We start from the raw sequence: 15,700 nt of genomic DNA, 5'->3' as shown, positions 1-15,700 counted from the left end.
CCTTGGGAGGTAAGCTATTCCATTCACATTCACAACTCTATTAGAGAAAAATGCCCTGCGACACCGCAACCTAGAATTGTCCCTTACCAATCGATAGGGGTTCGGGGAGAAAGGGAACAATTACCTCCGGGGGGTAGTAAATTCTAACACGACTGACACGTTTAAAAGGAAATACGATAAACATACTGGGACAAATCGAGAGGCTATACATACTTAGATGAGACAACCATACTTTTATGGACATTTTTATGGGTATTTATGTTTTATCCAATTTTGGTTTTTTATTGTTCTTAATGGGTTGCTGTATTTTTGATATAGTTTATATACTCAACATCCATATTTTTTATGGGCAGCTTTTTCAGCCACCTCATTGGGCATTTTGTCTGTTGTGGCCTTTGTATTTATATTTATATATTTGTAAACATTATTTTTATGCACATTATCGAATTATAAAGTATGCCTGCGGAATACTTATGCCATCGTCGCGGACCGACCACAGGTTAAGAAACGCTGATCTGAGTAATCGACACGCCACTCATGTAATCATTGTAACTTTGCTTCCAAAAGCCGACCGATCAACATCCAAATATTTTTAGGCTGGTATTACGCTATAAAAGTGAATAAAAGTTATCTTATAAAACTTGAAAAATGCACCCAATAAGCGTACATTCGCTTATTGGTTGTTTTATTCAAATTTTGTAAAAGATCTTTTATCATACTTTTATAGTGTAATCCAGGCCTCAGACCACCTAAAACATTTGTTGATTAGAAGTTTGCTACGTTCAGTTAATAGCAATGATTTACTTCTGTGTTATCAAACCATTTCACTACAAAAACTTTTCCAAACTGACTAGATACCATTACCCATCGCATGTGATACCAACGTTTTTAACCTTTTACAGGCCGAATTCAGATTCGAATCGATTTTTTTCATTATTTTTTCCTTTCATTCCCTTCTTATCTTTTAGTTTAGAGATATCAAGCATAAACATAATATAACTATAATCAACCAAAAAATTTATGAAGAAATTCCTCCGTGTTTCTTGGACTTGCCCATGTCCATAGAAATAACACTAAAAATAAAAACAAAAAAATTAAAATTTATTCTACAAAAATTGATGATTTTGAGAAATTCAATTTATGCCATTAAATGCTTACATTTTTGTTTTCTAAATTGAGTTTGGTTGGAAAACTAAAATTCCTGTTTCAACACTTACCTATCGAAAATCGTGTTCGGAAAGTTCACCGCCAACAATTCGCCTCCGGAAAATTCACCGACAACAATGCGACACGAGTAAGTGAGTTAGTGATTGAACAAGTATGTGAGCGACCAATGGCCGAGTAAGTGATTCAGTTAGTGACGCGGAGTGGTTAGTGTATAGTGTGTAAGTGAGTAACTTTTAGTTATTAAGCAATTGACGTAGTGAGCGACCTAGTCAGTGAATGAGTGATGGAACGAGTGACCTATCGAGTAAACTAGTGACAGAGTGAGATACCTAGTGCTTTTTTTAGGAAGAACATTTTTTTTTAATGCTGTTTCTATGATCATGGGCAAGTCCAGGAAAAACGGAGGAAAATTTTTCTCCATTTTCCGGTTGACATCTCTAAACTAAATACCAGAAGAAGAAATAAAAGGGAAAAAATTATGAAAATCAATCCAAATCTGAATTTTTCCTCAGAAAGGTTAAGTGACTCAAAGCAAAACTTAAATTTTTAAATTGGTGTAATATATTTGCAAATTAATTCATAATTAGAACACTTATCATTAGAGCCCGGATTATATGCACTAAAAGATTGGCAAAATATGCACTAAAAGATTGGCAAAATATACACTAAAAAATTGGCAAAATATGCGCTAAAAGATTGGTGAAATATGCTCTAAAAATATGCAAATATGCTCTAAAAATATGCAAATATGCACTAAAAATCCTAATAAATTTAAAATTCCAAAATATGCACCAAAAATGAGAAAATATGAGTTAAAAAATCATCACGCAAAAAAAAATGCATATATGTTTTTAAAATGCATATTTTCTATTTCTCAGTTTCTCAGTGCATATTCATTTACAAAAAAAATATCCCCTTATATGCATATACCGCATATGCAAATAAGTTCTACATATTTTTATTTAGGCATTTTTTATTTCTAATTAGACTTGTCTTCTCAGTATAACGAAAGAATTTCAACACTATTTTTTAAAAAATTGAACACTCTTTCGACGTAATCTCCAGAAATAGCGTTACAATGAAACTGTTTATATTTGGAAAAAAATACAAACATCTGTCAATTAATTCACTAAATCCCACCTGTATAAAAAATCCGATGTTATGAAAATATTATGAGCAATATTCATTTGAAAAATTATGAAAAAAGTAAAAAGTGATTGAGCTTTTTTTTAATAAACATACTAAAATATGCACTTATCATGAAAAATATTGATTTTATGCATTAATATGTACTAATGCTAAAAAAGGCCAAAATATGCAAATGCATATGCACGTATGCATTTGCATATAATCCGGGTTCCACTCATCATGTATGCATAACGACATTGTGTTTTTGTACGAAAACTTTGCTAAAAATTAGAATCTTGGACAAGTACTGTTATCTGTTGACGAGATGAAAATATTAAATAGCTGAGGTATTTTATTAATGTTTAAGGTATTATTTGTAAGGTAATATATTGCACATGTGACACCCAACCGGTTTCAAAACATTTTCATATTGTGACATGAATGGAATGGTATTTTGACTACATTATGTGCTTAAGAATCCGTGTGTTTTGCTCATATAAACTGCGCTATGGCGATAGATCTATGGTCGTCTTAACGCATAGGCCAACTCAGGCACGGCCTATGGGTCTCAGGTTCATAGGGGGCTGAATATTCTAAGTCAAGAGTAAGTTCGCGCTACAGTAGAAATCCTCTTAACGGACACCCCTCTTTTACGGACGAATATTTTTGTCCCGCCGGTGACCGCAAAAGAGAGGTTTACTGTATTTATAAAAGACCCCCGAAGAATCACTTTTTTCGGAGACCCCGTGATGCTGATGAGGCAGCCCATATAGATCAGGATTGTGGATACTAGGAGAAATACAAAAAATAATAGTAATAATTTAAAAAGGCAAAGACTTCATCCTCACTGGCCAATAATCGGCCAAAATAATGTGAAACAGACTCTTACACGACGGGGACTGCTATTTTCCTCTTTCTAATTTCCGTCATTATTATTAAATAATATTAAAAAAAACAATTTTCTTGTTGTCAACTCGTTCCTCACGAGTTCGTTCTTACGCTGTAAAATGTGTTTATACTGAAAACCTGTTTTGAAGTAAAAAAAATGTAATAAGGTCAACAGTCAGTTGATACCTTAGAGAATGTTGTAATAAATATACGACGCGTAATTCGAATCTGTGAGAGTTTCCAATTCCACTTCTACTTTCTTATCTTCAGCCCCCGAGAGATTGCATCTTCTTATTTATTCACTACGACACACAATTGTTAGAATTCGAGAAATGTGGGAAAATTTTCAACGGGGACACCAACGATACATCGACAGTATAAGACAGGATATATAATACGTATATAAATCAGAGTACTATAAAAAAACGGTTTTTTCAATATCAATCTCTACCATGGCTTTTCTCTCCAAAGATTATTGGTTTATGCCAGAAATTCAGGATGAATCCAAAAGTGTGGTATGTTGTGAATTTATGTATTATTCTCTCGTTGGGGATATTTCTTCAGAATTTTCCATATTGTTCTGTTTCTGTTTGATTTGTTCCTGTACGTTTTCTCAAGATGCATCTTAGCTTTGTTTTTACTTTCCCACTATGGTAAATTACTGCATTAATTTTTAGAATTTGTAAAACAATTGCGTAGCATTAACGGCACGAATGTCACCTCAATTACACAATATCTAATAGAATCATAAAAAAAATTAAACTGTCCTGTTGTGTGAATTGGTAAATTCTTTGCTACTTGAAAGATAGCGTATTATCTTATGACATTTTGATATCCGTCTCAGAAGGAGTTTCAATTCAATGTCAACGGCTTTGATAAGAGTGTGAAAAAAAATTCCCCAAAGTGAGAAATAGCCGCATGCGACACTTATTTATCACAAAGCAATTAGAGAGCATACGCAATTATTTTTCATTAAATCAAAAGCGTTCACAGCAGCATACATCACGACAGAAAAAACTAATAATTAATATTATATAATACACTGCCCATAAAAAAAGATTATGGTGGTCTTAAATCTAAGTATGGATAGCTTACGAGCACAATATATCGTCTCCCTCATGCCAGAAGAACGAATGTGCAATATCCTTGGGAAAAAAGAAGGTGGGAAATGTGACGTTTGAGAACGTTTACTCTACCCAAGTTACTCTATGGAAGTTATTTTCCTAAAATGTGTTTTGCAACACGTGTTTCAATAAGGATACATATTCGCGTTTCAGGAAAAACTTAGATACCAAAATAAAGTAGCCAACCAGCTGATAAAAAAATATTTGCACATTCATGCTTCTGGCATGAGGGAGACGATATGAATTATCTAAAAATGCTTCAACTTGAAAAATTCTATGTGTAGTTGTTAAATTAAGATCTGAGAGCAATACAAAATTAATGGAATTTATATCAGCGTATCTCTCAATATCGAGAAGGAGGTCACTATGTCCTGGAAAAGTCTAAAGAAGTTGGGGCCCAAAAAATTGTTTTGGCATCTAGATCTTTTTGCGATTTCTCAAGGCCTGATATATTCCTTCGTATCAACACCTTTACTCTGCTGTGTATTGAATTTGCCTTATAAGATAAATTATTTCTATACTGCTTATAGAACAATATACTATCGTACCATGCTAACCAATTTTTACCCGAGTAATTAAATAGGAAAGTTTGCTTCGGGATTTGGGTGACTCAAGAATGATTCAATTCCGTAACTCAAGCTACCATAAATTTTCTGTTAAGTTAGAAAGATAATTAACCTAGTAATAATTTACACAGTTGTAGAAAAAGATCCTTTAATTGTTAAATAAATTGTTCTTTTTTTAATATGTTGGATAAAAACGTAGAAGTATAGATTTCGGTGACAAAAAATAATGTAAATAATTAACAATGTTTATTATATTGATCGCGTATAATTCTAATTGATGTATTTGAACCGTATTTCCCGCTTCGTAAATTTAAAATTTCAACACACACACTTTCAATTGAATCACTACGTTATGAAATAAGGCTGAAATGGTACATGTACTGTTATTTTGCATCATCACCGCATTTTACTCTAGCAATAACTAACGAAATCATTGCGCAAACTGTAAATCATGCATGATATGCATTAAACAGTGTGAAGTTGTAACTTGTCTTTTTTTTCTTCTTTTTTTATGCGCTAGCGAAACTTGCGCGTGATCATATTTTTTTATTTTATTTCAAACTTTTTAATTTGAATATGTCAATGGTTTGAAACATTTTTTTTTCTTCTTTCATACCTTTATGCTAAATTAATGTTGTTACGTGACCTTCGCATTTAAAATGGAAAAATATGCACATAATATTTTTACATTGCATGTTAAAAATACGAGATATGAAGAAAGTATCTTTTCTTTTGTTAAAGACTCAATCGAGCCACAGGATTTCATCAGCCCGTCTCCTGATGTAAGCTCGCATTTTATCGATTCGTGACGCGAGGAAGAAAAACTTTTGAAGAGGCTTTTTATCAAAATACATAAAAACGTCATGAACTGCTTTTCCAATCACTTCTCGTTGTGGCCTTCACCGATACTCAAAACGAGAAATTTTTTACTCGGTGAAGTCTATCTTAGACTTCTTAAGTTATAAATCGCTAATTCGCTCGATATAAGCCATCGTTTAAAAGAGAAAAAAAAAATGCGGAAAGAAGTAAGTTTTTAGCAGTTTTTTTCTTTAATAATAGGAGAATATTGAGAGAGAGAGAGAGATCCTTGAATGATAAGAGGCGTTCAAAAATTTTAAAGAAATCAAATTAAATTTTGAAGTTAATTATCTCAGCAAATATATCGACAACCCAATTCAAAAATTCATATTTGCATTATACAAGGACATATCTGCAGTTTAAAGATTCGCTTTATACGGAACTGAATGGGAGTCGGCTCAGATTTAATTGCCGTAGAGAGCATATAATCAGAGTTGGGGGTTGTTGCTGTTTTGCAATATGTAGAGGCATTTTCTACAGTTTTCATGGCGTGCGTAACTCAAAAAAGAGTTGAGAGTTGTTACCTAGAGTTGTGAGTTTTAGAGTTGCCTGTGAGTTGTTTGCTTTCTGAGTTATTGCCTTGGGCCGTGGGTCGTTGATATAATAACAGCGAATAGTATAGTAGTTTTCTTGTCGGAGTGTTTGGAAAATTTTCAAACGAAATTTAGTTATATTCAGTTGAACTGATGGAGCATAAACTATATACAGCTTAGTTCTTAGTCACTTATTTACAAAATTACTGCAGCCATTGAATCGCCGACTGAGTTTCGCATACAACACATATGTGTCCGAAATTTTTATAGTTCACACACACAGTCATTATAACACAAACACAGTCGAGAATTCTCGAATAGAATGTTCGGTTTCATTCTCAAAAAGGTCTCTTCGTGTTCTCCTGAAGTGATCCTTCCACTTTTCTGGAGCTTAGTTCATCCTGGATTTTAGTATGCCATCAGGTTTTAAAGACCATACAGAAGGACATTGACTAGGTCGAGGATATGCAGAGAAGAGCCACGCGTGCTCTTGGTGGCATGGCACACGGGGCTTAAGCTATGAAGAGAGACTTGATTTTTTGAAAATGGAAGAGTGCAGATGTCGGGGAGGGGGATATGGTTGAAGTGTTTAAAATTTTCAACGGGATGGATAAAATGGACCACAACCTTCATTTCCAACCAATCTCATTAATGACAGGCTTTTTATGGGCAGTATATTTATATTTTATCATAATTATAGTTTTTTTTTTATTGCTCTTATTGCTGTATTTTTGCATATATTGCAAAAAATATATATCAGGTTCCAATTTTGCATATATTGGAAAAATTGGAACCTGAATTTAAGATGACGTTTTATGAGTGTCAAATGCCAATAATATTCCGATCATGTACACGGAAAAAAAAAATTCAAACGTCTCAGAATTACTCATTGGAGAAAATACAATTTGAAGTCACCATTGGGAAATATTTGTCACATCATTAGGTGCGCATTACCTTTTATCTCCTTGAGCAACTAAAATGAAAATTTAATCCAGCCGCACCATTTTATATACCTGTGGACTATACTCTGTGGAGACAAATAAGCGTAATCAATTTATTGCAAAACAAAGAAAAATTTGGAACAAAAGTGCTCGAGATGAAGAATTTTAAAAAATAATTAATATATATAGAGTGAATCGTGCTTTATATATATATACAGGGTGACTTCTAAGTGCTAATGAGGACCTAATCTCGTCGTCGAGGTATGGTTTCAATTTAAAAAATCCTCAAAATGTGTACAAAAAAAAAATCACCCTGTACCAGTTTTGAAAATGGAAATACGGTGTGTCACAAAATAAAAAATTATATTTAACTAATATATAAAAATTATATATTTTTATACATCAACTAAAATATAAATTTATTCCCACTGTCCTTTAACTTCCAATTAGAAGGTTGTTGCCCTGTCTCTTCTGAGTCAAACGAAAAGTTCTATATTTTTAACTACAATATTCGCTGAGATATTCGAGTTCAAAAACGGAGAAAAGTTAGGAAAGAATGGCATAAATGGGGAAAGAAGCGTTGTCCGTTAATTTTTGCTATTCTTTCCCAACTTTCTCCGATTTTTGAATTCAAATAGCTCAGTGAATATCGCAGTTAAAAACATGGAATTTTTTTTGTTGGGCTCAGATAAAACAAGGCAACAATTTTTTAATTGGAAGTTAAGAGGACAAGGGGACACGTGTAAAAATTTAGATTTTTTTATTCTGTGACACTTTATTCCCACTCTCAAAACTGGTACAGGGTAATTTTTTAACGCATTTTGAGCACTTCTTTAAATTGTAATAATATCTTTACGACGAACGATTCGTGAGATAAAGGTTGCATTAGCACTTTCAGAACACCCTGTATATACAGGGTAGTAAAGTAAGTCCCTCGGCCACATTTTACTGGCGAACCGTTGATCCTAGAGGCATACTTCCAATTAGAAAAAGTTCCAAACGACGTGTAGAACTCAGATAGATTATTCATATTGTAAGGGGCTGTATTTATTGAAATAAAAAAACTAACAGTTTATACGGACACCCATGGGCGGAGATACGGGGGGGAGCGTGGAGTCAAACGTGGAGTCGACTCATCTAATGTATATATGCATATATGAATTGACATCATCATCATCGTGCCCCCCCCCAGCAATAATGACCTTGCCCCCCCCCCAGACTTCCAAGTCAATCTCCGCCTATGCGGACACCCCCGTCCTCAGAAACCCAGTTAAAAAATGGTTGCTCTGTCTCTCTTGAGGCCATCAAAAAAAGTATGTAAAAAGGTTTCTTTTATGTGTAAATATATGTGTGGTGTGTAACGTACAATACTCATCTTCACAATAAGTAATTGATATATACATACGGTTATATATATATATATATAATTTAATTACATAACCGTATGACTCGAGTAATGTGTGTGAGAGTTATCTAACACTTTAATGTATACTACAATCGCAAAATATAAACGAAAATACAATATAAATGTCTAATCTTTATACAAGTACAAATGCCACAACAGACAAATTGCCCAACGAGGTGACTGAAAAAATAATGCCCATAAAAAAGCTGTTGTATGAACCGTATGAAATTATAACGCCCTTTAGAGACCTGCTGGAAGGACTTACTTAAGTGTCTTGAGGTCACAAAGTGTTCGTATTTATGATTTTTTATGTTTGTATCTATATGTGTATGTTTGTACAGGGTTGGCAAAAAGTGCGTAGAACTTTAAAAATTAATAAAAACCGTAAAATTAACCGAAATAAAAAACGGTTTGCAGGGTTAGCATCGCTAGTTCACGGGAATTTTTTCAAGACAGGAAAAAAAAAATAACTCAAAAACAGCCGATAGGAGGAGCGCACCTGCATAAGTCAAAGAAAAGATACGCAAATAACGAACAGAATGCCTCCAAATCGTTTATTACAGCTGTGTGTTCCACATGACCGCCACCACCACAGGGGGAGTCACAAATCCAGCAATGGCAGAGTGCAGCAGGTCCACATACACGGTTTATAACGGTGAATTGGTTGTGGATTAGGAGCGCGCGGAAGTTCTTATAACCGTCTCATTTGTAAATTTCCACCGAAGTCGCTCGTACCAGTGCCACCTATCGGCTGTTTTTGGTTTGTTTTTTCCTGTCGTGAAAACATTCCCGTGACCTAACGATGCTAACCCTGTAAACCGTTTTTTATTTATTTACGCCTATTTATCTGTTTTAATTTTCGTTAGCAATGATAAATAAAAATTAATTATTTTCAATATTTAGTGCGGAGTCATTGCTGCTGCTCATAAAACTTAGACATATTATCTTCATATTCACATATTACTTATCATTTTGAAATCGGATGATTGTCTCCGAGTCATCCTGTACAAGTATAGTAAAACCTGTCAGTTTTGACAGCTCTATCCTGGACACCTCCCTACATTGGACGATTTTGAAGGAACTGATTATAATTCTATAACACAGAATGTCCATAATATTGCACCTCTATATCTAGAATTCCCTGTCCAACTTGGACAGATTTTAATGGAATCGTGGTTGTCCGACTTAGACAGGTTTCATTGTATATTAACTTGATATTGATTATTGCACATGTAGAATTCGATAAAATTACATCATATGATACATGTGTGGTAAGTAGGTCAGCTGAGTAAAGGCATTTCTTAGTTTTGACATATTTTTACTAAGTGGAGAAAAATAAAATTCTTGTGTGGACGTTTTTATTTTAAACAATCTCTCGCGACACCTCTCGTTCATTTACGTGACCCACACTTTAGGAACCACTGGTATATAGTAATACCCGGAAGTTACGCGGTAAATGGGATGACGATAACCGCATAAGTTGAATTCGCTTAATTCGAAGTGTGATTTTGCATACAAATATGGATAATTAGTGAATTGGGGAAAAAATTTAGAAAAAAAACACCCGTCTTCCTTTTTTACTATGGTTTTTTTCCTATGACTTCATAAAATTAAAATTGCCTTGTGACTGCAACGCGGTCTTTCAAAAAAAAGCTGTATTCTCCCTAAAATTTGTGCAAATAAGCATACGTCATGAACAACAATATGCTTTGAATTTTTCGATAGCACATTGGTCCATCAAAAGAAATAAGCTGCTTATGTTTGAAGCAAGAAGCAACTTTCATACGCGGTTGAAATTAATCAGGAGTTGCAAACCAGGGGATTTTCATCAAGGACAATCATATAAAACAGATTTTGTTTGTCTGGCAATTACATTGGACTTATATGAAATTGTGTGACATCCTCTGCAAAAATTGCAGATGCCATGCAAGCCTAGGGATTCCATTTCAAAATAACGGCAAATCGTACATCTTTATACACTTTAGTCTCTCAAAAATCAGTGTAGTTTCATTATACTGTTTAATATAATGTTCTAATCAAATAAAGCAATTCTTACTTGATTATCACTTATTAATCTATAAACCATCACAGTAATAATCCATTGATTATGGTTGGATTTCATAAATGTGCGTTTCTCACAAAAAATCGCGTAACTCTCAAATTGGGCAACTCGGGGTAGCGTATGTCGGGGTATTACTGTACAGTGCTAAATACAGTGGAACGTTGTTCATACGTCGCTCAGTTATACGATTTTCACGTTTATACGACGCTTGGCTTCGATCACATTTGGTTCCTTATAGGAATTAAAATATAATTATATTAATAGTAATATGTTAATTATTTTAATGTTAAAATAAGTGATTTAGTCGACGTAAAACCTCAATTATTCGACATTTTCATTTCGTCTTGAACTCCGAATCTTTTGAGAAAACGTTATTTATGTCCATCCAATGCGTGAAATTTTTGCATGCAGTGAAAACGCGCGTTGCTGTAACATTTCTTCTTGCTTATTGTCACCGCAAAAACCATAAATGTTTGGGTGATTGTGGACGCATACGAAAATAGCCAGTGAGCTGGCTAATGGTCATTTAGAGAGACCCTATCCTTTAGAGCAGTGATTCTCAACCTTTGGAAGCCTGCAGCAAGGTTTAATTCTTTTTTTTGAGTGGAAAGCCCGAACATGAACACATCTAATGGGAAATGAATAGAGAAAATAGAGAAATACGCATTTCATGTACCTCCTCCATCTTTGAAAAGCACATCCAGGCACTCATCAGTCTCAAGACACAATAATTTTCAAATCAATATCAGTAACTAACCTCACTGAAAATAATAGTTCCAACATCGAGAAAAGATATAAGATCAAGCCTATCACATCATGCAGTTCAAGACCAAAAAGTCCCGTGATATCTGCTATAACATCGCCCGTACATCTAGGATTTGTGCATCTCAAATAAATGATCGACTGAGACCGAACACAGTTCACATCAACGAGCACTTGGCAACATTTGTTAAACAGGTATTTTATTTTGCTAAGAAGTATTTAAAATTGCAAACGATTTTAAGTTTTGTTGGACGAGAAATGGAAAAGTATATGTGAGAAGTCGGAGGACTCTATATAGGGTGTACAAAATCAGTCATCTTGATTACCTGAATTATATTAATTAACACAAGGCCGTAACTAGGATTTCTGCCACACCTACAACTTTAAAATTCGATAATTTTGGTGCAATGGTGTTCTTCGTTCCCACCTAAAACTGCCCACTCTAGTTACGACCCTGATTAACATGCATATACCCCCCCCCCCCAATAATGTAATGTACACTCTGGAAGCACTCCGATTTTGTTCATGTTACTTTGTCCAAAACATCGTTGATGAAATTATAGATGTGTTGTTTATCTGCTCAAATAATTCATGTTTACATTCTAAATATAACACTATTAATATATACAGTATTAGTCGGTTTAAAAACTTTGAAGTTTCCAAAATTGTCCTCTCACTTCTGTGATATATATATATATATATTTACAAATTTAGCTACATCTATACTCAATTTAAATTAGAATCTTACCAAATTTTCTTCCGGGTGCTGTTGGATAGTTATCTTTATAAGTTAAATTCCTTTTTGTGTGTGGAATGTGCTCTAGTTTGAAATATAATATCATCACCCTGGAGGAATTTAATAATTTTTTGCTTATACATAATGATTTCAACGATAAATTTTTCATAATAAATGTAGTTCATTTCAGCATGCGAAGTGTTGGGACGAATTGTGACGAAGCCCTTGTTTTATTGATGAATGAATCATCGAAATATGTTCATGTTTTGGTTCTATCAGAGGTTTTGATCTTTGAGGATGAAATTAATTTTTATACACTAACTATTTGTAACTTATTCACGCGTTATAGAGAGTACAACTCCGTAGGAATATTTGTTTGCACATACAAACCTCTTTAAAGTTTTAGAACTGGGCTGATTTTCAATGCTTACTGGTGAATTGATAGTAATCTTAATAAAAAAATAATAAAAAACCTTAAAACTCACTATAGTGAATTTGTACAGGTCGCACTCATTTACACTGCTCAAAACAAGTAGGGGAGCAAGCAAAAAAGTGAAGAAAACTGTGCGAGAAAGCCACGTATTGGCATACAATGGATAGTACACGCGTATCAATGCGCAATACAGAAAAAAGACGTAAAAAAATTTGGAATTAAGCTTTAATTCTTATAAATTTTTGGAAAAAACATGAAAAGATGATTTAGGGCAACAATTTGGTTACATGTAAACGATAAAAAAAAAGTACTGTTTAGACATGATGCACGAGTTTTAATAGGGCGTGTGGTCTCCTCGAACAGCTAAGACTGCTGCACACCTGTTTGCCATGGATGCGATGAGGTTATCGATCAGACTTTGGGGAATACTGTTCCACTCCTCAAGAAGTGCAATCTGCAAGTCTCGGACAGTAACAGGCGGCCTTGGTCGCGCAGCAATGCGTCGTCCGCTCGATTGGATTCAGGTCAGGAGAGCACGCTGGCCATTCCATACGCTGTATTGTTTCAGCTTCAAGCATGTTCTCCACCAGACGAGCTCTATGCGGTCGGGCATTATCATCCTGGAAAACAAAGGAATCTCCAATGGCTCCAGCATAAGGGATGACATGATTGTCGCAGTATCTCGTCTGCATACCTTCGGGCCGTCAAAGTGCCATTCCGAATGATATGCAGGTCCGTACGTCCGCCTATGCTGATTCCACCCCATACCATCCAACCAGCTCGTCTGTATTGTGACCTTTCACGAACAAATGCGGGGTTATTTCGAGTGCCCCTGTCCCTCCATACCAGAACACGTCGGGTGTCACACTCCTGACTGAATCGGGACTCTTCTGTAAACAGCACTTGGCTCCAATCATGTTGCTCCCAATCTCGATGTTCAGCAGCCCATCTTCTTCGGGCCGCACGGTGGCGTGGGGTCATCGGAATGCAGACCATTGGCCTACGTGCACAGAGCCCTCCCTCATGAAGCCGATTACGTACTGTTTGGCTGGACACCCTTCGTCCTGTTGTCAAGAACAACCGTCTTTGTAGCTGCGTAGCATTCTCTGTTCTGTTTCGACGGGCTGTTAACTGTATATACCGGTCATCAGTTGCTGTACTGGCGCGTGGCCGACCTTGCCCTGGTCGACGTCTAACATTTCCTGTTTCTTGGAATCGATTCCACAGCCTTGCAACAACACTTCTGGCGACTCCAACAGCGTCCGCTACACTACTTTGTGTTTGCCCGGATTCCAGTTTGCCTATAACACGCCATGCCATGGATTCCGGTAAATCACGTTGTTGAGACATCCTCAAGTCACCTTGTCTCAAAAAAAAAATACTGCGCAATCGAATTTCACAGTTACGGCAGTAAAACAGACGTTTCTGCAACATCCCGATTTCTGTCCTTATCTCCTTTTTCTGGTTTTTGACGTCATGAACTTTGATTTGCATATGAAGTTTTCTTCTTCCGTTTCCTGCTAGGCTTTAAATTATGGATGATTCATTTTATGTTACTTATCGGTATACATCTTTGCGTAATTTTGTTAAAACCATGTGCTCCCCTAATTGTTTTGAGCAGTGTACTTCCAATCAATATAAAGAACTAGATTCCATTTTAAAAGATTAAACGCAGAGATGTGGATCTCATCTCCTTTGCTAGGAGATATTAACACACATTGACATCTTAAATACTTAACTGATCACTATCCAATCTCTTGTAAGCTAAAAAAAAATTGTCTTAGCAAAACCTGCTAATCGTAAAAAAATAGATCTCTCACACACAACCGGAATTTCATCATATCTTCAAAATTATAGTTTTGCGCTTAAGAAAAATACTCTAGGGTTGAATTTTGATCAATTCATCTTTAAATTCGAAACTGTAATTAGTAATCAAGCAAAATACCTTCACATAGAAAATAACAAAAAACATAACAAGCCTTGGATTACACCTGTATTAGTCAATTTGACCAAAATAAAATAACAGCTTTACTTAAAATCTAAAAAGTATAAGTATCATTTATCAATTCAACAAGCTTATAAAAACGTAACATCATTTCTTAGTCAAATAAAATTAACAAAAAAAATTTTTTTTTACGCAACTAAATTTTCTAACTGCGATACACCAACTAAACGCTGGAAATTCATTGATAAAATACTATGATCAGAGCACAAAAATAAAATAATGCCCTCAGAAAAAAATTCCCAATTACTATCTAATAACTTTAATACCCATTTGTGAATATTTCAGAACATACACTGAACATACAAAATGATAATTTTAAACAACATGAACATTCTAATGTCAAATCTATCTTTCTGGTACCTACTGATCATATCAAAGTACCTACCGGAAATATCACTTCCTAATTCGGGGCTTCCTGTTTTGACGGTATACCGTATTTTCCTGCGTATAATCCGCGTTGGCACATAATCCGCATGCGCAATTTGAAGAAAGAAAAAAAAACGTGCATAATCCGTGTGGCGGCGTATTTCTTTATCCGCAGGATTTAAAAAAATAACAATAAAAACTTACTTTTTGTTTCAAAATAATATCAATCCATTTGGTACGCTAATTAATGAAATTTATTTACGTTGACAATAGCATTATTTACATACAAAACATAACAGTTCAATCAAAAACCTTCAAATTCAAATTCATCGGAATACTCATCCGGCTGATAATATCATTTTCTGCAAATTGTCCGCAGCGGTAGATAATCCGCATTTTTTTAAATTTCACCACTTTTTTAACAGATTATCCGCGGATTATACGGAGGAAAATACGGTAACTACAAATATTCTCAAAAAAGTCTTTCTCTCTCTCTACCAACATCTCTCTCTCTCTACCAACATCTCTCTCTCTCTACCAACATCTCTCTCTCTCTACCAACATCTCTCTCTCTCTACCAACATCTCTCTCTCTCTACCAACATCTCTCTCTTCCTACCAACATTCTTCAACTTTAATTCATAAATATATTGAAATTGGGAATTTCTTGAATCTCCCAAATCGGCAATAGTTATTTCTTATTTATAAGTATGGAAATTCTAATGAT

General features: G+C 34.8%; 1 protein-coding gene across 5 annotated transcripts in view; it reads left to right on the top strand.

Annotated features, from left to right (window-relative positions):
* The first annotated feature begins 3,492 nt into the window (after nucleotides 1-3,492).
* The window catches only part of Nt5b (5' nucleotidase B), a 294,946-nt gene continuing 282,738 nt past the window's right edge, over nucleotides 3,493-15,700 (top strand). The window contains exon 1 of one of the 5 annotated variants that reach the window (XM_089232682.1): nucleotides 3,493-3,698. In XM_089232682.1, coding sequence (XP_089088808.1) covers nucleotides 3,636-3,698 — 63 coding nt within the window. In that variant the 5' untranslated portion in view covers nucleotides 3,493-3,635. Of the gene's footprint in view, nucleotides 3,699-5,727; nucleotides 5,899-15,700 lie in introns of those variants that run through there. The other 4 variants (XM_089232688.1, XM_089232683.1, XM_089232686.1 and 1 more) reach the window with 4 other exon arrangements.

Source organism: Pholcus phalangioides, unplaced genomic scaffold (assembly GCF_987345545.1).
Source record: "Pholcus phalangioides strain wild (caught in Gottingen) unplaced genomic scaffold, Ppha-v1.0 ptg000007l_1, whole genome shotgun sequence".
Lineage (NCBI taxonomy): Eukaryota > Metazoa > Arthropoda > Arachnida > Araneae > Pholcidae > Pholcus > Pholcus phalangioides.
Note: the sequence above shows the minus strand (reverse complement) of the source record. Positions and strands in the feature narration are given on the sequence as shown.